Genomic DNA, 16,849 nt, shown 5'->3' with positions numbered 1-16,849 from the left:
TCTGCTGAAGATGTATGCCAAAATTTTCAAAAGCAACTAGTGATTCTGGGTACCCAACTTGAGAGACGATAAAGGAGCCTGATTTTAATGGGTGGGGACTCGGCTCTTTTTGAAGAGTAAATTTAAATAATGTTATGTTGCGCATCCAAAAATTGAGGTACCCAAAATTACTAGTCACTTTTGGCTAGCATAGCCACAGTGACATAGCTTTTCAAGCCAGATGGCTTTCTTTTCCTTGCAAAGCCTAAAAAAACCCAACACTATTAACCCCAGTACACAAGCGTGCTGGCTAAATGTTTAGTAGAAATTCTGATGGGCAAATACTGTTCTACTCAATTACTTTGCTATGGTCAACAATCTATGGAAAACAGATTCTACTTTTAATTGATAAGGACAAGTGAGGCAGAGTCTTCGTGGTTAGAGAAGAGGACTGGGAATCAGAACTCCTGGACCCTAATCATCATTCTATGATTCTGCCCTTGACCTGCTGGATGACCTTGGACAAGTCAGTCAGGTGGGATTTTCAAAGGCAAATAAGGAGTTAGGAGCCTAACTCTCCTAAATGCTCTTGAAAATCCCACCCTTCACTTCTGTGTGCCTCAGTCCCACCTCTCCGATCAGTAAAAATCTGTAAAGCAATATTAAACCCTAAGATGAAATGGACTTCCCAGTGAATGTTTTAAAATAGTCATCCAATAAAATCTTCTCTTCTAGAGAGGAAATTGAACACAAAGAATCCTGACTCACTAACTCCACAGAGTCCTTATTTACTCACCTTCACAGGCTGTGCAGTTGTTGGGATAACAGGTGGGTGTGCTTGAATGGGCTGGGGAGTGGGGGTTGGGGGAACAGGAGGTGGGGGAGGAGGGGGAGGAGGTGCAGGTGGTTGAGGAGGCACCACTGTCATTACTGGCGTCTGGACAATAAGGTCAGGGGTCACAGAAGGAAAGGAATGAGTTGTTTGCACAGACTGAAGATTCTGTTGTGGGGCCTGCGTCTGAGATGGGGATGATGCTTGAGTTACGTTTTGTACCGTAGATGCTCCTGGCTTGGGTGTAACTGTCAAAAAATGAAGGAATAAAGAAGGGCCACACTTAATGCTTCAAACTTACTCATTTTGATCAGGCAACATATGCATATTTCATAACGATTATTATTATTTTTAAATAGTTGCGCTTGGGTAACAATACTTTAGCGCATCCTTCCCTGAGTAATCAAATTCAGGGTAGGTACTAATCAAATTTTTCATGGTCCATTTTAAGTAGAATCAGGTCAAAAGACACATTGCCCTCAAAGGGGTCCCTGTCAGAGCCTGGGGAGAAAGGGTGAGAGAGTCTACTCTCCTTCCCCTGCCTGCTTATCTTTTTCTGGCCATTTGCATGACTATACTTCACAATTACCAGGCTTGTGGTACTGCAGTGGGCAGAACTTCCTTCAAAAGCAGTCAATACCCATCAATTAACAACAGGGGTTGCTATTCAGTGGAAATAAGCAGTCACCTCAACACATCTGCAATACTCAGAGAAAGATCATCAGTCTTGCTGGCTAGCAGGAACTCCCATGAGGCAACTTTTAACGTGAAATGCAAAAAGAACGGCAGATATCTGTGCAAAAGCCAGGTACCTGGGAACATAGGGTTTCCACATTAAAGGATGGGAAAGACATTTTGAAAGTCATGCCTGTAAATAATTGAGGAATTCCACCATATTTGGTGGCACCTTAAAGACTAACAGATTTATTTGGGCATAAGCTTTCGTGGGTAAAAAACCCACTTCTTCTGGGTTTTTTACCCACGAAAGCTTATGCCCAAATAATCAGTCTTTAAGGTGCCACCGAACTCCTCGTTGTTTTTGTGGATGCAGACTAACATGGCTACCCCTCTGATACTTGGTACCATACCTGGTGTCAACCAGAAGCATTGCCTCCTTCTGACAGTGCTTGCAAGGTGAGGTTTGCCAACACACTAATCTCATGTCTTTCTCAGAAGTACTGCTAGGAGGCAGTACTTCTGAGAAAGATACCCACCCACCGCAGGCCAGCAGGCATTACAGGAGTACCCTCGTGGCAGACATCACATATTTTTCATTGTGTCTGTTAGCAACAGTTCTATTTTTATATATGCAAATTCCAGGAAAAGGAGCACCTATCATTCTAGACAGGGACTTCCTGACATTTTAACTTACATACTATTTTGGGAACATCCATTTGCCCAATCACTAACAAAACCTAATCATGAGCAAAAAATGACTGATTTTTAGCTTGCAAAAGTTCTAACTAGGATAGCAACCCGAAATTAAGAGGTCACAGTGTAGGCCAGCCATACAGTAGAACCTCAGAGTTATGAACACACCAGTCACCCACACACCCCATTTGGAACTGGAAGCACCCAATCAGGCAGTGGCGGAGACCAAAAAAGGGCAAATACAGTAAAGCACTTTGTGTTAAATGTAAACTACTAAAAAAGGGAAAGTTTAAAAAAAAAGATTTGACAAAAGGTAAGGAAACTGTTCCTCTGTTTCTTTCATTTAAAAACAGCATTTTTCTTCTGCATAATAAAGTTTCAAAGCTGTATTAACTCAATGTTCATTTGTAAACTTTTGAAAGAACCACCAAAATGCTTTGTTCAGAGTTCCGAACCACCTCCATTCCCGAGGTGTTCATAACTCTGAAGTTCTACTGTATCTATATTTTGGCTGCCATTTCCCAGTATTGCTCTTTCAGCAAGGCTCTGGAAAGTCTTTAGCAGGACATGCAGCAGCATAAGCAGGGCTACGTGCATGACTTCAGTAAGCAGGGATGTGTCCACAGACTCAATTTATTGAAGAAAAAGGCTGTGGCCAAATTTAGTCACTTATAAATGATAGCTACAATTCCAACACAAAAGTGTGGCACTGTGTAACAGTTAAGATGTCTCAAGTAGAACCACCACTAACCAAACCATTCTTCTTATTGGATGCAGAGCTTGGCAAGCCAATTTACAGTAGCCTCATCACTGAAACACAAAACCCTCAGACTAAAAAGCTAGGAAATCCAGATATATACGGAGTATGATCCCATTGGCAATTTATATAGAACATGCATGCTATATTGTCCGTAAGGATCTTGATGGCATTGTTCTTGATTAAAGGGAGAAAGTACTCGCATGCATTTCGGACTGCCCTTAGCTCCAATAAGTTTATGTGCAGGCTAGACTCCGCTGGGGACAAGTCGCCTTGGATCGTATTGTTGCGTAGATGTGCCCCCCAACCAACCGGGGAAGCGTCTGTCGTGATTGTCATGGTTGGAGCTTTTTGTTGGAAAAGAACTCCTGAGCAGATGTTTTGTGGTTGTGTCCACCATGTTAGCAAGTCTTTTACCCTGCGTGGCACTGTGAGGCATCTGCTGAGAGTGTGTCTGGGCAGTATATACACTGGTCACAGCCAGGCCTGTAAGCATCTCATGTGGAGTCTGGCACGTTTTACAACGAACATTATCGCCAACATGTGCCCCAACAGTTGTAAGCCTGTTCCGGCAGATGTTTGTGGGCTGTTCATCACAGTTGAACTTAGGTCAACTAGACTGAGGAAGCGTTGTTGGGGTAACACTGCTGTTGCTGTGAGACATCAAGGTAGGCTTCTCTGAGCTCCAACCTTTAGACAGGAACCAGTGTGGACTTTTGTACATTTATGTGCAACCCTAGGTCTGCGAACAGGGTTATCGTGCTCTGTGTGGCGTGTATTGCTCCTTGCTGCACTGGGGCCCTTACCAGGCAGTCTTTTAAGAATGGAAATATCATCACTCCTTGTCTGTGGAGGTGAGCTGCAATGACAATGAGAACCTCGGAAAAAACTCTTGGGGCAGTCGAAAGGCCGAAGGGTAGTACTCTCTATTGGAAATGCTGTTTCCCTAGGGTGAATCTGAGGAATCTTCTGAGTGTTGGATGAATGATAATATGGAGGTCGAGGGCCAAGAGCCAGTCTTTCTGTAATGTCAGAATTATTGTGGTTAGAGTCAACATTTTGAAACATCGTGTTCTCACAAATTTGAGTTTTCATAAATCTAGGATGGGTTTCCACCTGCAAGTCTTTTTCTGAGTTAGAAAGTAATGGTAATAAAAACCTCGCCCCGTGTTCTGATGGTATGGGTTCCATAGCACCTAATTGTATGAGGTGGTTTATTTCCTTTTACAACAGGTGCCCGTGAGAGGGGTCCCTGAAGAGGGACGGTGAAGAGGGTAGGTGGGATAGAAATAAAGAGGATGGAGTAGTACTTCTGGATAATCCCTAAAACCCATTTGTCTGTCATGATGGTGTTCCAGACCGGGTAGAATGGTGACAGATCTCCAACTGGGCGGGTCACCATATCTGGTTTTGGAATCAGAGAGTGTGGAGGTCTCATGCCCTCGATCACACCTTCAAAATGATTGTCTGGAGGTGGATGGTTGAGACGTCGAAGGTTGATCTTGGTTCTGCTGATGTCTGTTCTGTTTTTGTTTATGCCGTTGGTCGTACTGTCTTTGTGGGTGGAAGTATGGCGTAGACCAGAATCTCTGGTTGTAAAACCTGCTGTTTCTTTTTATTTGCAGGTACATAGATATCCAGGGTTTTTAAGGTCGTCCTTGAGTGTGTAGAGACACATTGGTTTTGTCTGTGAATAATTTTTGAGCTTCAAAGGGTAACTCCTCAACAGTTGCTTGGACCTCCCTGGGAACCTGGAAAGATGGAGCCAGGATGCACGGTGCATGACCACGGATGTAGCAATGGACTGTGCTGCTGTGTCTGCAGAGTCAAGAGAGGCCTGTAGAGCCATCCTGGCGATGAGACACCCCTCAAATGTTTGCCTTATATTGCTCTTTTGTGTCATCAGGTAAACTTTCAATAAATTCTGACATTTTAGCAAACAGACTGTGTGTGTATTTTGCCAGTAGGGCCGCATAAGTGGCTGTGTGGAACTGGACTGTGGCAGAGGAGTAGGCCTTCCATCCGAAGAGATCTAGTCTTTTCCAATCCTTATCATATGGGGTCGTTCCGGACTGGTGTTGTTTTCCCCCTTGGTAGACCGTACCCACCACCAGAGAGTTTAGTACGGGGTAGGTGAATAAAAACTCGGCCCCTTTTGCTGGCATGTAATACTTTTTATCAGACCTCTTACATGAGGGAGGGACTGTAGCAGGTATCTGCCAGATTATTTTTGCAGGCTCCCTGATATCATGAATTGGCAAGGCTATCTTTGTTGCTGGGGATGCCTGGAGTATGTCCGTGAGCTTGTGTTGAGTCTCTGGTAGTTATGCTAGTGAAATGTCCAGGGATTCAACTACCCTTTTGAAGAGGTCTTGAAAAGATATGAAATCATCCCCGGGGGGAAATCATCATTTTGTCCGGTGCCGAAGATGAGATGTGAGGGGGCAGCGAAGTGTCACCTTCAGTTGTGTCCTCAGGCTCCTCGGTCTCTTCCTCTTGTGTCTCTGAGGATGCTGGGACAGTTGGCGAAGGGGACTGTGCTGCTCTGGACCTAGACGGGATAGGGGGCCTGAGGTTTTGGGCCCTATACATTACCCATGGATCCAAGTATGGCCAGTTGGGTGGGAATGGTATAGAGGGCAGTGCCCATGGTTGACCACACCAGCCCCGCATGTCTGTAGATATTTGGTGATGAGAAGGTCCAGGTTTAGGTGAGAAGTGTATATTACTGCCTCATCCTCTTCTTCCTCACCACTGGAGACAGGAGGGGCTGATCCACAGGGAGTGGTTAACAGGCTTGGTCCCGGTCTAGATGGGGTAATGTCTGTACCCAGTAGAGGAGATTCAAGCATTGAGGCCACTATCAGATCCGCACGCCTCATGAATTGCTACGGAACCATGATGCTCGGTGCCGGGGATGGCATCGTGCACTGACGAGGAATAAGAGTTGAAGCTGTTGGTGCCGATGACTTAGAGCTGTGCTGCACAGGTACAGCAGGTGGTGCCATTGTACTACTCAGTGCAGAGGTTTTCTTCTGCTGCGTAGGTGCCGAGCGGGGAAGCTTGACTTTACTGTGTGAACCTCCATTAGAGCTTGCCCTCATAGGGTCTTTAGCTCCTTGGGCAGTCTCAGTACCAGACGTTCCCGGTGCCTCATGGTCCAGCGCTCTTGGTTCTGTCAGTACCGGAGCAGATTTTTCATTTGGAAATCGCTTTCCTTTAGGCAATTCTCGGTGTGGGGATGAGTGTGGCCGCTTTTTGGTATTCTTTCTAGAAGCAGGCTCCTTAGCAGCCACTGTTGAAGCAGATCCCCTGTCAGACGCTGCCGCTGGCGACCGCTGGCCAGGAGGCATCCTGGACTCAGGTTCGGAGGCCAGTCTGAGTGATTTCTTCATCATAAGGAGCTTCAACTGGAGATCCCTGGCCTTCCTTGCCCAGGCTGTCAGTTTTCTGCAGCGCAGACACTTTTGGGTAATGTGTGTCTTGCCAAGGCAGCGGACACACTGTGCGTGGCCGTCAGAGACCAGTATGGAAAGTCTGCAAATCAGGCAGAGTTTAAAGCCAGGTGCACTGGGCATGCCTGAGAGAACAAGTCCTTGGAAAGAAAATCAGGGTTTATCCCTGTTCTTTCTCCATTTTTTTTTAAGGTAATATCTAAGTACCTGACAGGGAGGCAGGGGTAAAAGAGGAAAGGGGACAAATATATAGTTTTTAAAAAAAGAAAATTAAAGTAAAATATTAAATATAAAGGGCAAGGGGATAGGGTAGCTAACTACAACTAAGCGAACACTATCAGGACAACTATGAACTATTAAGCTTATCTGAGGTAAGAGAGGGTGCTGCTGGTCACTCAGACTCAAGCCAAAGGTGGTAGAGAAGGAACTGGGGCATTGGCTGCACACCACTATGTAACCGCTTGGTGATGTGTGAGATGGCTACAGCATGTGCATGGCCCAATCGGGCACTGTTATCACAAATCTCCGATTACAAGCACATGGCATCAAGACATCTAAAGTGGAACACCCACAAGGACACTCCTAGAAGAAGAATATATGTTTTCAAGACTTATGCTGGCTGCAAGTACTTTGCTAAAAATATAAGTCATTTGGGATTCTGGTAGTATGGGATTCAGTCTACACCCTGGAGAACTTCACGCTGTGGAATACCTGCACACACAAAAATAAAGAGCGTTTCCTCTTTTACAGTCTGCCTCTCTCCCTATTTGATCTCTACAGGTTGGTCTCTAAAGTGTCCTGTTACAGCTTTATTTTTTTAATCTCAACCAAAGACATTAACATATAAAACAAAGACCATTCTTCATAATCACAAACTCAGACCAGTGAGAATCATGTGCTGTGGCATATCCCAGTCACCAGCAACTAACTGAACATATCCAGATTGCAGGAAGGATTTGTACACTACAAGATGCAGCTCAAAGAGACGCTCACTCCTTGAGTCTTCTGGCAGATTCCACTCCTCCTGGCTATTCCTGACAACCCACTAGTAGTGAGGACAGTTTACTAGGTTAATGAGAGGCTTATTTGAAAATACAGGGGATGTGCCCTCTGGGGAAACGTAACACTGAATTGATATCAGGGAACCCTGAAGTGATGCCAACACACTAATGTCACAAATATGACATTATAATGTCACTGCAAGATTAAGCAGAGGGTGAGCTAATGAACAGTATCCTATTGGAAACCTGAACACAGAAGACAGCTGTCCAAGTACACTGTTTGCAGAAAGGTTCTTCCTCAGCACCTGCAGTAAGCTTCATTCCCCTCCTCCACAGCTTATCACATGAACTCTCTTATTTAATAGTTAAACCAAAGATTAGTGACTACACAGTGAAGTCATTGTTAAATCTGCTTATAATGATGATAGAAACCAGTAAGCCATCTTCTCCACTAGGATCCTATACTACTGGTGTCACAAGAGTAACCTTTCAGCAAGGTTGTGGTGAAACCCACAAAGGTCAAAGGTGCTAATTAAAACCTATTTTCAAACACAGCATACAAGAGATGTAAAAAAACATTTGTTGAGCAAGAGCTTTGGGCCTGAACTAAGCAGGTGCAGAGCAATCTTTTATGGAACACTAGTCTACCTTCTATGGAGAGAGAGGGATGTATAGCTTGGATGGCCATCTCAGGAGAACAGGAACCAATCTTCTAAGGGACAGACTGGCTAGACTAGTCAGGTGGGCATTAAACTAACAAAAGGGGAAGAGGAAAATGGGGAAGTAATGATGCTGAAAACAAAAGGAATCAAGAAACAAAGGGATATGAAGTGAAGAAATGCTATAATTGCCTATACGTCAATGCTAGGAGCCTGGGTAATAAAAAAACTGGAATTACTCATTTACAAGCATATCATCTCACTTGTTCATACTGCTGAAACCCAGTGGGAAAAGTAGCATGATTGGAATGTTAAAACTAATGGTTATAATAAGCTATTTAGGAAAGACTAAGTGGACAAAAGGGGGTTGGGATTGGCACTCTGTCAAAACCGGCATTGCCTGCTTCCAAGTTACTGAGAAGTGATCTTGAAAGTTTATGGATCGATGTTCTCTAACAGATTAAGGCACAAGATAGGGTATTAGCTGGTGGCTGCTACACACCACCAAATCACAATGAATGGCTATATCCTTAAAATACCTACTTATAACTTGGGGAGGACTTCAATTTGAATGACCCATGCTGGAGGGTCTCATGCTGCCAGTATTAAAACATCCTCAGAATTTTTAAAACTATAAATGACAATTTCCTAACTCAAAAAATGATGCATCCAATATGGGGAAAATCTATATTAGACCTCACCTTGACAAATGAAGAATTAGTCACAGAACTAAAACATTCAGAGATGCAAGTGATTATTATTTGATTGCATTTGTTAATAATATCCAAGCCAGTAATATAGATAAGTAATGTTTTAAAAGGCTAATTTCACAAAGACAACTCAGTCCAATCAGGTGGAAGAAAGAATTTACACACAAAAATGTGAATGATAATTGGGAACTGCATAGGAAATTTTAACTAGATGCCCAAAAAGTCACAACTGAGAAAGATGCTTAACAATTGAGGACACTGAATAAAAGACCAGCCAAGCCAAGTGGAAGTGAAAGCAACTATAAAAATAATTCTCCTATATAATTCTCACATATATACACACACATATATATAAATAGATCTCTCCATGAAAGCAAATTAAAAGAGGGTAAGTTGAATCGCAATAAATATAAATTAGAAGCTAGAAAATAGATAAGGGAAGCAGCAGTATAAAGAAAAATCTATGGTCAGCAGAGTTAAGAACAATAAAAGTAAGTTTTTAAATTATATTAAGAACAAAAGGAATCACAACAATGCTATTAGTCCATTACTCGATGGAAATGATAGAGCTGTCAATAATAATATGGCACAAGTGTCATTTATTTCTGTTCTGCTTTTGGGAAAGAGCCAGATGAATTCACAACCTAAGCTGATGATGAAACACTTTCTGTTCCAACAGTAACTAAGAAGCACGTTAAACAGCAGCTACTGAAGTCAGACATTTTTAAATCAGCAGGTCTGGGTAACTTGCCTCCAAGAGTTTTAAAAAAGGGCAAGCTGAGGAGCTTGCTGCACTCAACATGATTTTCAGTAAGTCTTGGAACAGTGGAGAAGTTACAGAGGAAAGAAAGCAAGCTAAGGTTGTGCCAGTATTTAGAAAGGATACACAGGATGACCCAAGTAACTATAGGCCTTGCAGATTGACACTGAGCCTGGGCAAAATAATGGAGCAGATGCTATGAGACTTGATTAATACAGAATTAAAGGAGGGTAATGCCAATTAGACAGGATTCATTTAAAAGAGATCTTGTCAAACTAACTTGATTTTTTTAATTTAAAAGTACGATATTATATTACCTCAGAATTTGGCACTGTTGCAACTGCTACTGGAATATTATATCCAGTTCTGGTGTCCACAATTCCAGGACAGTGAAAAATTGGGGGCTTCAGAGAAGAGCCATAAAAATGATTAAAGGATTGGAAAATATACCTAACTGAATAGGTAAAGGCTCAAGGAGCTCAGTTTATTTAACTAAGAGAAAGTTACAGAGTGATTTGATCACAATCTTCAAGTATCTACATGGGGAATGGAAACTGGAGAGAGGGCTATTCAAACTAGCAGAGAAAAATATAACACGGTCCAATGGCTGGAAGTTGAAGCTAGACAGACTAGAAATAAAGTGCAAAATTTTAACAGTGAGGGTAATTAACCATTGGAACCACTTACCAAGGGCTGTTGTGGAGTCTCTCTGGAAATTTTTAAATCAAGGTTGGATTGGTCTTATTCAAATCTGAATTAATTTAGGGATGTCCTATGGCCTGTGATATACAGGAGGTCAGTCCTAGATCACAATGGTCCCTTCTGGCCTTAGAATCTATGAATCTATGAACCAAGCTTCAAAAAACCTAAATTATTAAAAATGCATAGGCTTGAGATGTAAGCACACAATACAAATATTGAACGTAAGTTTACATGCATAGTTTTACTGACTGTAATTTTAAATAGCTTTCAATGTGATATTGTTCACCTTTAAATAAACAAAGTCTAAAGCATTCAGGCTGAAACCCCCACCTTGCAAAGATCCACACAAAGCCAATGCATCAGTTTAGCCCTCAAAATAGAGCATGAGTGGTAATTCAGTGGGGCACGGGCCTCATGTAAGCTGTCTACACAAAGCTGAATTTACCTTGAGTGAAGAGCGTTTCATCTCAAAGGTAGCAAGCACACTTTTTCAAATGATGGCAGATTATTACAAAATGCAATAAAAATATGTTGTATATACACAATCTTGGAAAACCCACCCAGTAGACAGATTTATCAAAATTAAAACCTATCACCAATATGGATGACTCTTAGGTGCAAAAATGACTTCAGTACATTATTCTGCTTGTCGCGCCTGTTTTCAGATGCTTTTTGCATTAGGCGCAACATTACATCCAAACCTTAATATTCCTGAAGGGTTATGTAGGCGTCACCAAAACAAACGCGCAAGTAACATTAGACTTTTAAGAATCAGTTTCCCTTCACTTATTAATCCTTTCCTAATTACAGCAGAACCGGCTATTTGCCATGATGACTTAATTAAGCAAATTAGCTGTTACATGAAAGCACAGTGAAGCTCAGGGAAAAATGTATAATACAACGTACTCTGCTTGTCTGACTACCGTAATTTACTTTTATGGGCCTTCACAATGTACTGATAGTATATTCAGTAAATATAATGAAGTGACAGTAATAAGATTTCACTCCTATAGTTCTCACCTTTTAAACTTCACTGAAAAGTAGGGAGAGAACTATTTACTTGTACTAATTACGTGTACATATTAGTAGGTTCTACTGCATAAGCAGGGTGCCCAAAGATAAACATGGTCAAGGGACTTCTAAAATGTGGCCCATATCCATTCGCTGTCAATAGCTCAGATATCAAATGTAGATAAGCAGCTGAAATTAAGATTAAGCATTGTATGTTGTGACTTGTAGTTTGAGGATTACATGAGGGTGGCTGATCATTTTTTGCTATTTTATTCAAATTGCAGTGGGCACTAGAGGGTATCCCTGAACAAGAACTGAACTCAAGAGTGGTCAGTCAAGTACTTTACCTGCTTCCTTCCTCCCACGTCCTCTTCCTTTTGCCTGGACTATTACAATTTCCGTTTCTTCCTCAGTCATTTCAGAGATTTTCTGCAGAAAAAGCTTTTCTAGAGCTTCTGCCATTAAGACTATGTCATCCCCTGGCTGGATTAATGATAGATAAAATAAATTAGGCCTGGTACACACTTTCGACGCAAGGTTTGTATGAGATTGTAACCTAGAAAATTAATGCCACATTTAGGATTTTGCTCTGTCTTTTTCTCCCTTTAATATTGAGTTTAGTCATAACCAAGATTGAAAATGCAACAAAACCATTCCAGTACAGACATCATACATCTTTCACCCGCCCACCCACTCTTGCACTCTAATACAGCAACCCCCAAACTTTTGAGGATCATGCCCCCCCAACCCTGCCCGTCCCCACCCCCTGCACTGGGGCTGGAAGTAGGGACGTAGTGTGGGGGAGACACGGACAGCGATAAGGGGGACTCAGGCTGGGGCCGCAGCTGGGGCAGGAGCAAAGCCACAGCTGGGCTACGATGGGGGCTGGCATCCAGGCCCGCGGCCAGGTGTGGCTCCATTCCTGGCCTTACCCCGAGCCTCAGCCCTGGGTTGGAATGGAGCTGCAGCCAGGCACACACATGGGACTGGGAACCGGGGACGCAGCTAGGGGCTGGACCAGAGCAGAGCTGGGGACAGTTAGGGACTGGCTGGCACACTCTGCCCCCATGGGGGCTGACCCATGCCCCCCCAAGACTGTCATCCACAAACCTTAGGGGAGGACGCCCCACACTTTGGGCACCCTCTGCTCTAATGCTTCCTGATCCCATCCAAGTGGTTCCTCTAACGTTTCTTTTTTAAATGTTTACATTACAAGTAGTAGTAGTATTTATATTATCATTGTATCCAAAGGCTTATGGCCCTACTATGCTGGATGCTGAACAGAAAAGAGATACATTATCCTTGCCCTGAAGGGCTTACATTCTAAAGACAGCACAAACAGATGATGGGTAGAGAGATGTGAATACAACATACAGACAAATGAGCATGGTGAAGAACAGCTTTGTTGTTGCACTGTAATTTGTTTTTTCAGCTGGAGACAGAAATAGAGAGTGGGAAAAGAAAGGAAGTGGAATAATCCCAGTTTGTCACCTGCTAGTGCTATGATCAGCAGGCTGCATTTTGTAGGCATCATGGCAGGTGTGTGTTAAGGAGGGATCTGAAGGAAAATATCGCAATGGCTCTTTGGATTTTATCAGGAAATTTTACCCACTCATAAGTGGAATTATGGGAGAAAGCAAAGAACTGCTTAAGGAAGAAGCTGACTGGTGGGCAGCAAAGGCTGGGAATTCCGGCAGAGAGAAGGAAGAGGTCAATATGCTGATAAAATTACTAGATTAGTTTGGTATGGGTAGGGCTAAATTAGGAACATCCTTAAAGATGAAGACAAGAAATTTGTATCTGATGCACAAGTAAAGAAGGTGTCAATGTGAGGAATCAGCAAGAGCTGATATGGTCAGAGCAACAAGCCAAGATGATCATTGTAGCAGCAGCATTCTGAACAGACCTCATGGGAGCAGTCAGCAGCAGTTAAGGGCAGAAGAGGGGAGACTGCAGTTGTCAAGACATGAATGACGAGGGCTTGGGTGAAGGTTTTGGCTGTGTGGACAGAGGTCATATTTTAAAGATGTGCAAGAAAACAGCAATATATAAAAAAAGAACTGAATTCATGGGCAGAATGTATAATAAGCCAGGGAGGCTCTACCTCCCCCAGGCTGGGAGACTCCCAGTTGCAGGGTTTGGCAGCAACGTTTTTGCTTTATTATGCCCCATGCAGGTTCCAGGGTGGCCGAGGAGGCACATACCCACCTCCTCAGGCGTTCTGGAACTTGCATGGGGCACATCACAAGTCATCTTCCAACACGCTTTTCCCCTGGGTGGGTTGGGTCCAGGGTGGGGGGAGGGGGGTGTGTGAGTGTGTGAGAGAGTGTGAGAGAGAGAGAGAGAGAGAGAGAGAGAGAGAGAGAGAGAGAGAGAGAGAGACCGGCCGGCCGCTAGCCTCCGCAGAGGGGGGGGCTCCACCCAACACCCATGACTGAACGTGTGGGTCCAGTGACAGGGCAGAGTCACAACCTAACACCCAGGGTATGGGCCTGAGTGACTGGGAGGAAGGGGGAATGTGGAGGGCTTGAAAGGAAAGATCAAGAGCTGAGTTTTGGCCATGTTAAGGTTAAGATGATGACTGGACTTTCATAAAGAGATGTCAGAAAAACAGTCTGAGATACTAGACTGGATGAAAGGAGACAGTATATCAGTGGAGAGATTGAGGGAGAAAAAGAGAAAGCCCTCGGATGAAGCCTTGAGGGACAACAGCAGAAGAAACTACTAAACGAGCAGTCAGAGGAAAAAAGAACCATGAGAAGACAGAATCATGAAAAGCCAATGAAGGGCGAAATTTCAAGATGTAAGGAGTGGTTGATGGTGTCTAAAGCTGCCGAGAGGTCAAGGAGGATAAAGATAGAGTACAGAAACTGAGTTTTAACTAGGGAAACATCATTAGAGACTTTAGTGTGCAATTTCAGTGCAGAGGGCAGAAGCCAGTTTGGAGGGTCACAAACAGCAGTTGCAGATAGAATGTTTCATGAGTTTGGCGATGAAGATGAGAAGAAAGATTGGACCACGGTCTGAGGGGAAGATAGGGAGGCCTAAACATACTTACTCTGTGAGGGAAAAGGTATGTAATGAAAGAGAGGATAAGAGTGAGAAAAGGGAGAGAGCAGATATAAAGGAGGTTAGAAGACAAGAGGGGATGGGGCACTTGGGCAGGAAGAGAAGAGGAGGCAGGAAGCCTTGGTGCCAATGATGGGGGAGGAGGAGGAGGAGGAGTGTACTAAGGGCAAGAGGAGGAAGGGAAGTGTAGTGTAGTGGGGAGGATCACACCAGATCTTTGAACAAATGAACAAAATCCTGTGTGGGTCACACAGCTTCTTCACTGCCTATGGAACCTACAAGTTAATAACTCACTCTAAGGAAGTTTCTCTTAACACTTAGTCCCAGATCCCGTTCATGCCTCCTTGTTCTTAAGACTGTTACCTTCTCCAACAGTTTGGTGGCCTCCATCTTCTCTCTACCTCATAGTTTCACAACTCAGCCATGTCCCCTATTTCAGTTTTAGAAGCATAAATCAATTCTTTTTCTGACCTATCCTCAATTATTAACACCCCACTCCCTGCCACCCTAGAGATCCCTGCTGCTCTCTGTACCTTTTTCAATTCCTTGATATCCCTCCCGTAAAATGGAATACAGAACAGTGCACACTGTACAAGGCAAAATCTCATAGTGCCATAGTAAAAACACAACTGGGCGTAAAAGGATTCATTGCACTATTCTACTTCTCACCTCATTCCTACCACCAGGTATGTACCCGCACCCCCAGCAGTCTCCGGCCTCTTACCATAGATATTTAAATGCCAATATCCACTATTAACTCATCTGAGAGAATATCAGGAAGATAGGTCTGTCTTGTCTTTTCATTGCATAAAGGCAAGAGGGGGCCTGAACTGCTATCAAATTATTAGTATTCACAGTTCTCAAGAAACCGTCTGTTAATCTGGATTCAGTTACATTTAATGACTGTTATAAGAAGTAACATCTGAACCAACCACATGCAGTTCTGAAGTGGTGCAATGATTACAAGACATTCCCTTGGCAGGCCCAAAGTCATATACCTTATTGTAGATGTAACAATTTGTAAACATTGTATTAAAGTCCTGGATACATTCTTGAGCATTCCAGTAGTAGTTATTCTCCAAACGTTTCCTTATTGTTCCCATGTCCATAGGAGTTTTAATAATCTTATAATAATCCTGTGGAAATCAGAGAAAGAAATATCAGTTTAGAACCTGGAAAAATCCAACAATGCTGGTACATAAAGTGCATATTTACAGCTACTACAATAGGATAAATGCAAAGCTTTTTCATGGCTCTTACTTCTAATCACTGAACTTTACTGATTACTCTAACCCAGGGACGCTCAACCTATGACCCACAGGCCATACATGGCCCACTAGATTTCATAAGGCCCATGGCCTGCTTCAACACAATATACTAATGGCTGATTTATTAGTGTTTTGTCATGATAATTTTAGTTTACACAAGGAAGTATGTAGAATCTGTTTGGCCCACACAAGGTTGTGCGTAGGTTTATGTGGCACTCCTGTGATATAAGGTTGGGCACCACAGCTCTAACCAAACCCCTGGGGAGCTTTCACATGAAAGCTATATTCTCAGAACTCCTATCTATCACAGAGTGCTTGCCTCAGCTACCACCAAACACTTTACAGTAACTTAGGCTGATGTAAATCATCTTGGGTTGATCTGTTTGTGCATAAAATGGTCTTTGGTCAACGTAAGCGCTCCATTATGGTGATGCAGTAAAACCACCTCCCTAAATTGCACTGAGCCATGGTCGATCTACTGAGGTTGACAGTGAGTGTAGATGCTGCATGATATATATCACAGACTCAGACTTTAAGGTCAGAAGGAATGATCATGATCATCTAATCTGACCTCCTGCACATTGCAGGCCACAGAACCTTACCCATCCACTACTGAAATAAACCCCAAACCTCTGGCTGAGTTACTGAAGTCCTCAAATGATGGTTTTAAGACTTCAAGTTACAGAGAATTCACTATTTACACTAGTTTAAACCTGCATGTGACCCATGCAGCAGAGGAAGGTGAAAACTCCCGGGGTCTCTGCCAGTCTGACCTGGGGGAAAATTCCTTCCTGACCCAAAATATGGCAATCAATCAGTTAGACCCTAAGCATGAATGACCAGGCAAATACCTGGGAAAGAATTCTCTGTAGTAGCTCAGAGCCCTCCTCATCTAATGTCCCATCTCCAGCCACTGGGGATTTTTGCTTCTGGCAGTCACAGATGGGCCACATGCAGTCCCATTATCCCATCCCCTCCGTAAACTTATCAAGCTCAGTCTTCAAGTCAGTTAGGCTTTTGACCCGACTGCTTCCCTTGGAAGGCTGTTCCAGAACTTAACTCCTCTATGGTTAGAAACCTTCACCTAATTTCGAGCTTAGACTTGCTGATGGCCAGTTTACATCCACTCGTTTTTGTGTTGACACTGGCGCTAAAATAACTCTTCTCTCTCCCTGGTATTTATCCCTCTGATGTATTTATAGAGAGCAATCATATCTCCCCTCAGCCTTCTTTTGGTTAGGCTAAACAAGGCAAGCTCTTCAAGTCTCCTCGCAT

The 16,849-nt window shown here is 43.3% G+C and overlaps 1 protein-coding gene across 6 annotated transcripts in view; it reads right to left on the bottom strand.

Annotated features, from left to right (window-relative positions):
* Nucleotides 1-16,849, bottom strand: part of BRD4 (bromodomain containing 4) — a 214,028-nt gene that overhangs the window by 70,948 nt on the left and 126,231 nt on the right. For all 6 annotated transcript variants that reach the window (XM_074935108.1, XM_074935103.1, XM_074935105.1 and 3 more), the window contains exons 4-6: nucleotides 15,305-15,442; nucleotides 11,585-11,720; nucleotides 776-1,059 (exon numbers count right to left, since the gene is read on the bottom strand). In XM_074935108.1, the coding sequence (XP_074791209.1) occupies nucleotides 776-1,059; nucleotides 11,585-11,720; nucleotides 15,305-15,442 (558 nt within the window). The remainder of the gene's footprint in view (nucleotides 1-775; nucleotides 1,060-11,584; nucleotides 11,721-15,304; nucleotides 15,443-16,849) is intronic.

This window comes from Natator depressus, chromosome 20 (genome assembly GCF_965152275.1).
Source record: "Natator depressus isolate rNatDep1 chromosome 20, rNatDep2.hap1, whole genome shotgun sequence".
Taxonomy (NCBI): domain Eukaryota; kingdom Metazoa; phylum Chordata; order Testudines; family Cheloniidae; genus Natator; species Natator depressus.
Note: the sequence above shows the minus strand (reverse complement) of the source record. Positions and strands in the feature narration are given on the sequence as shown.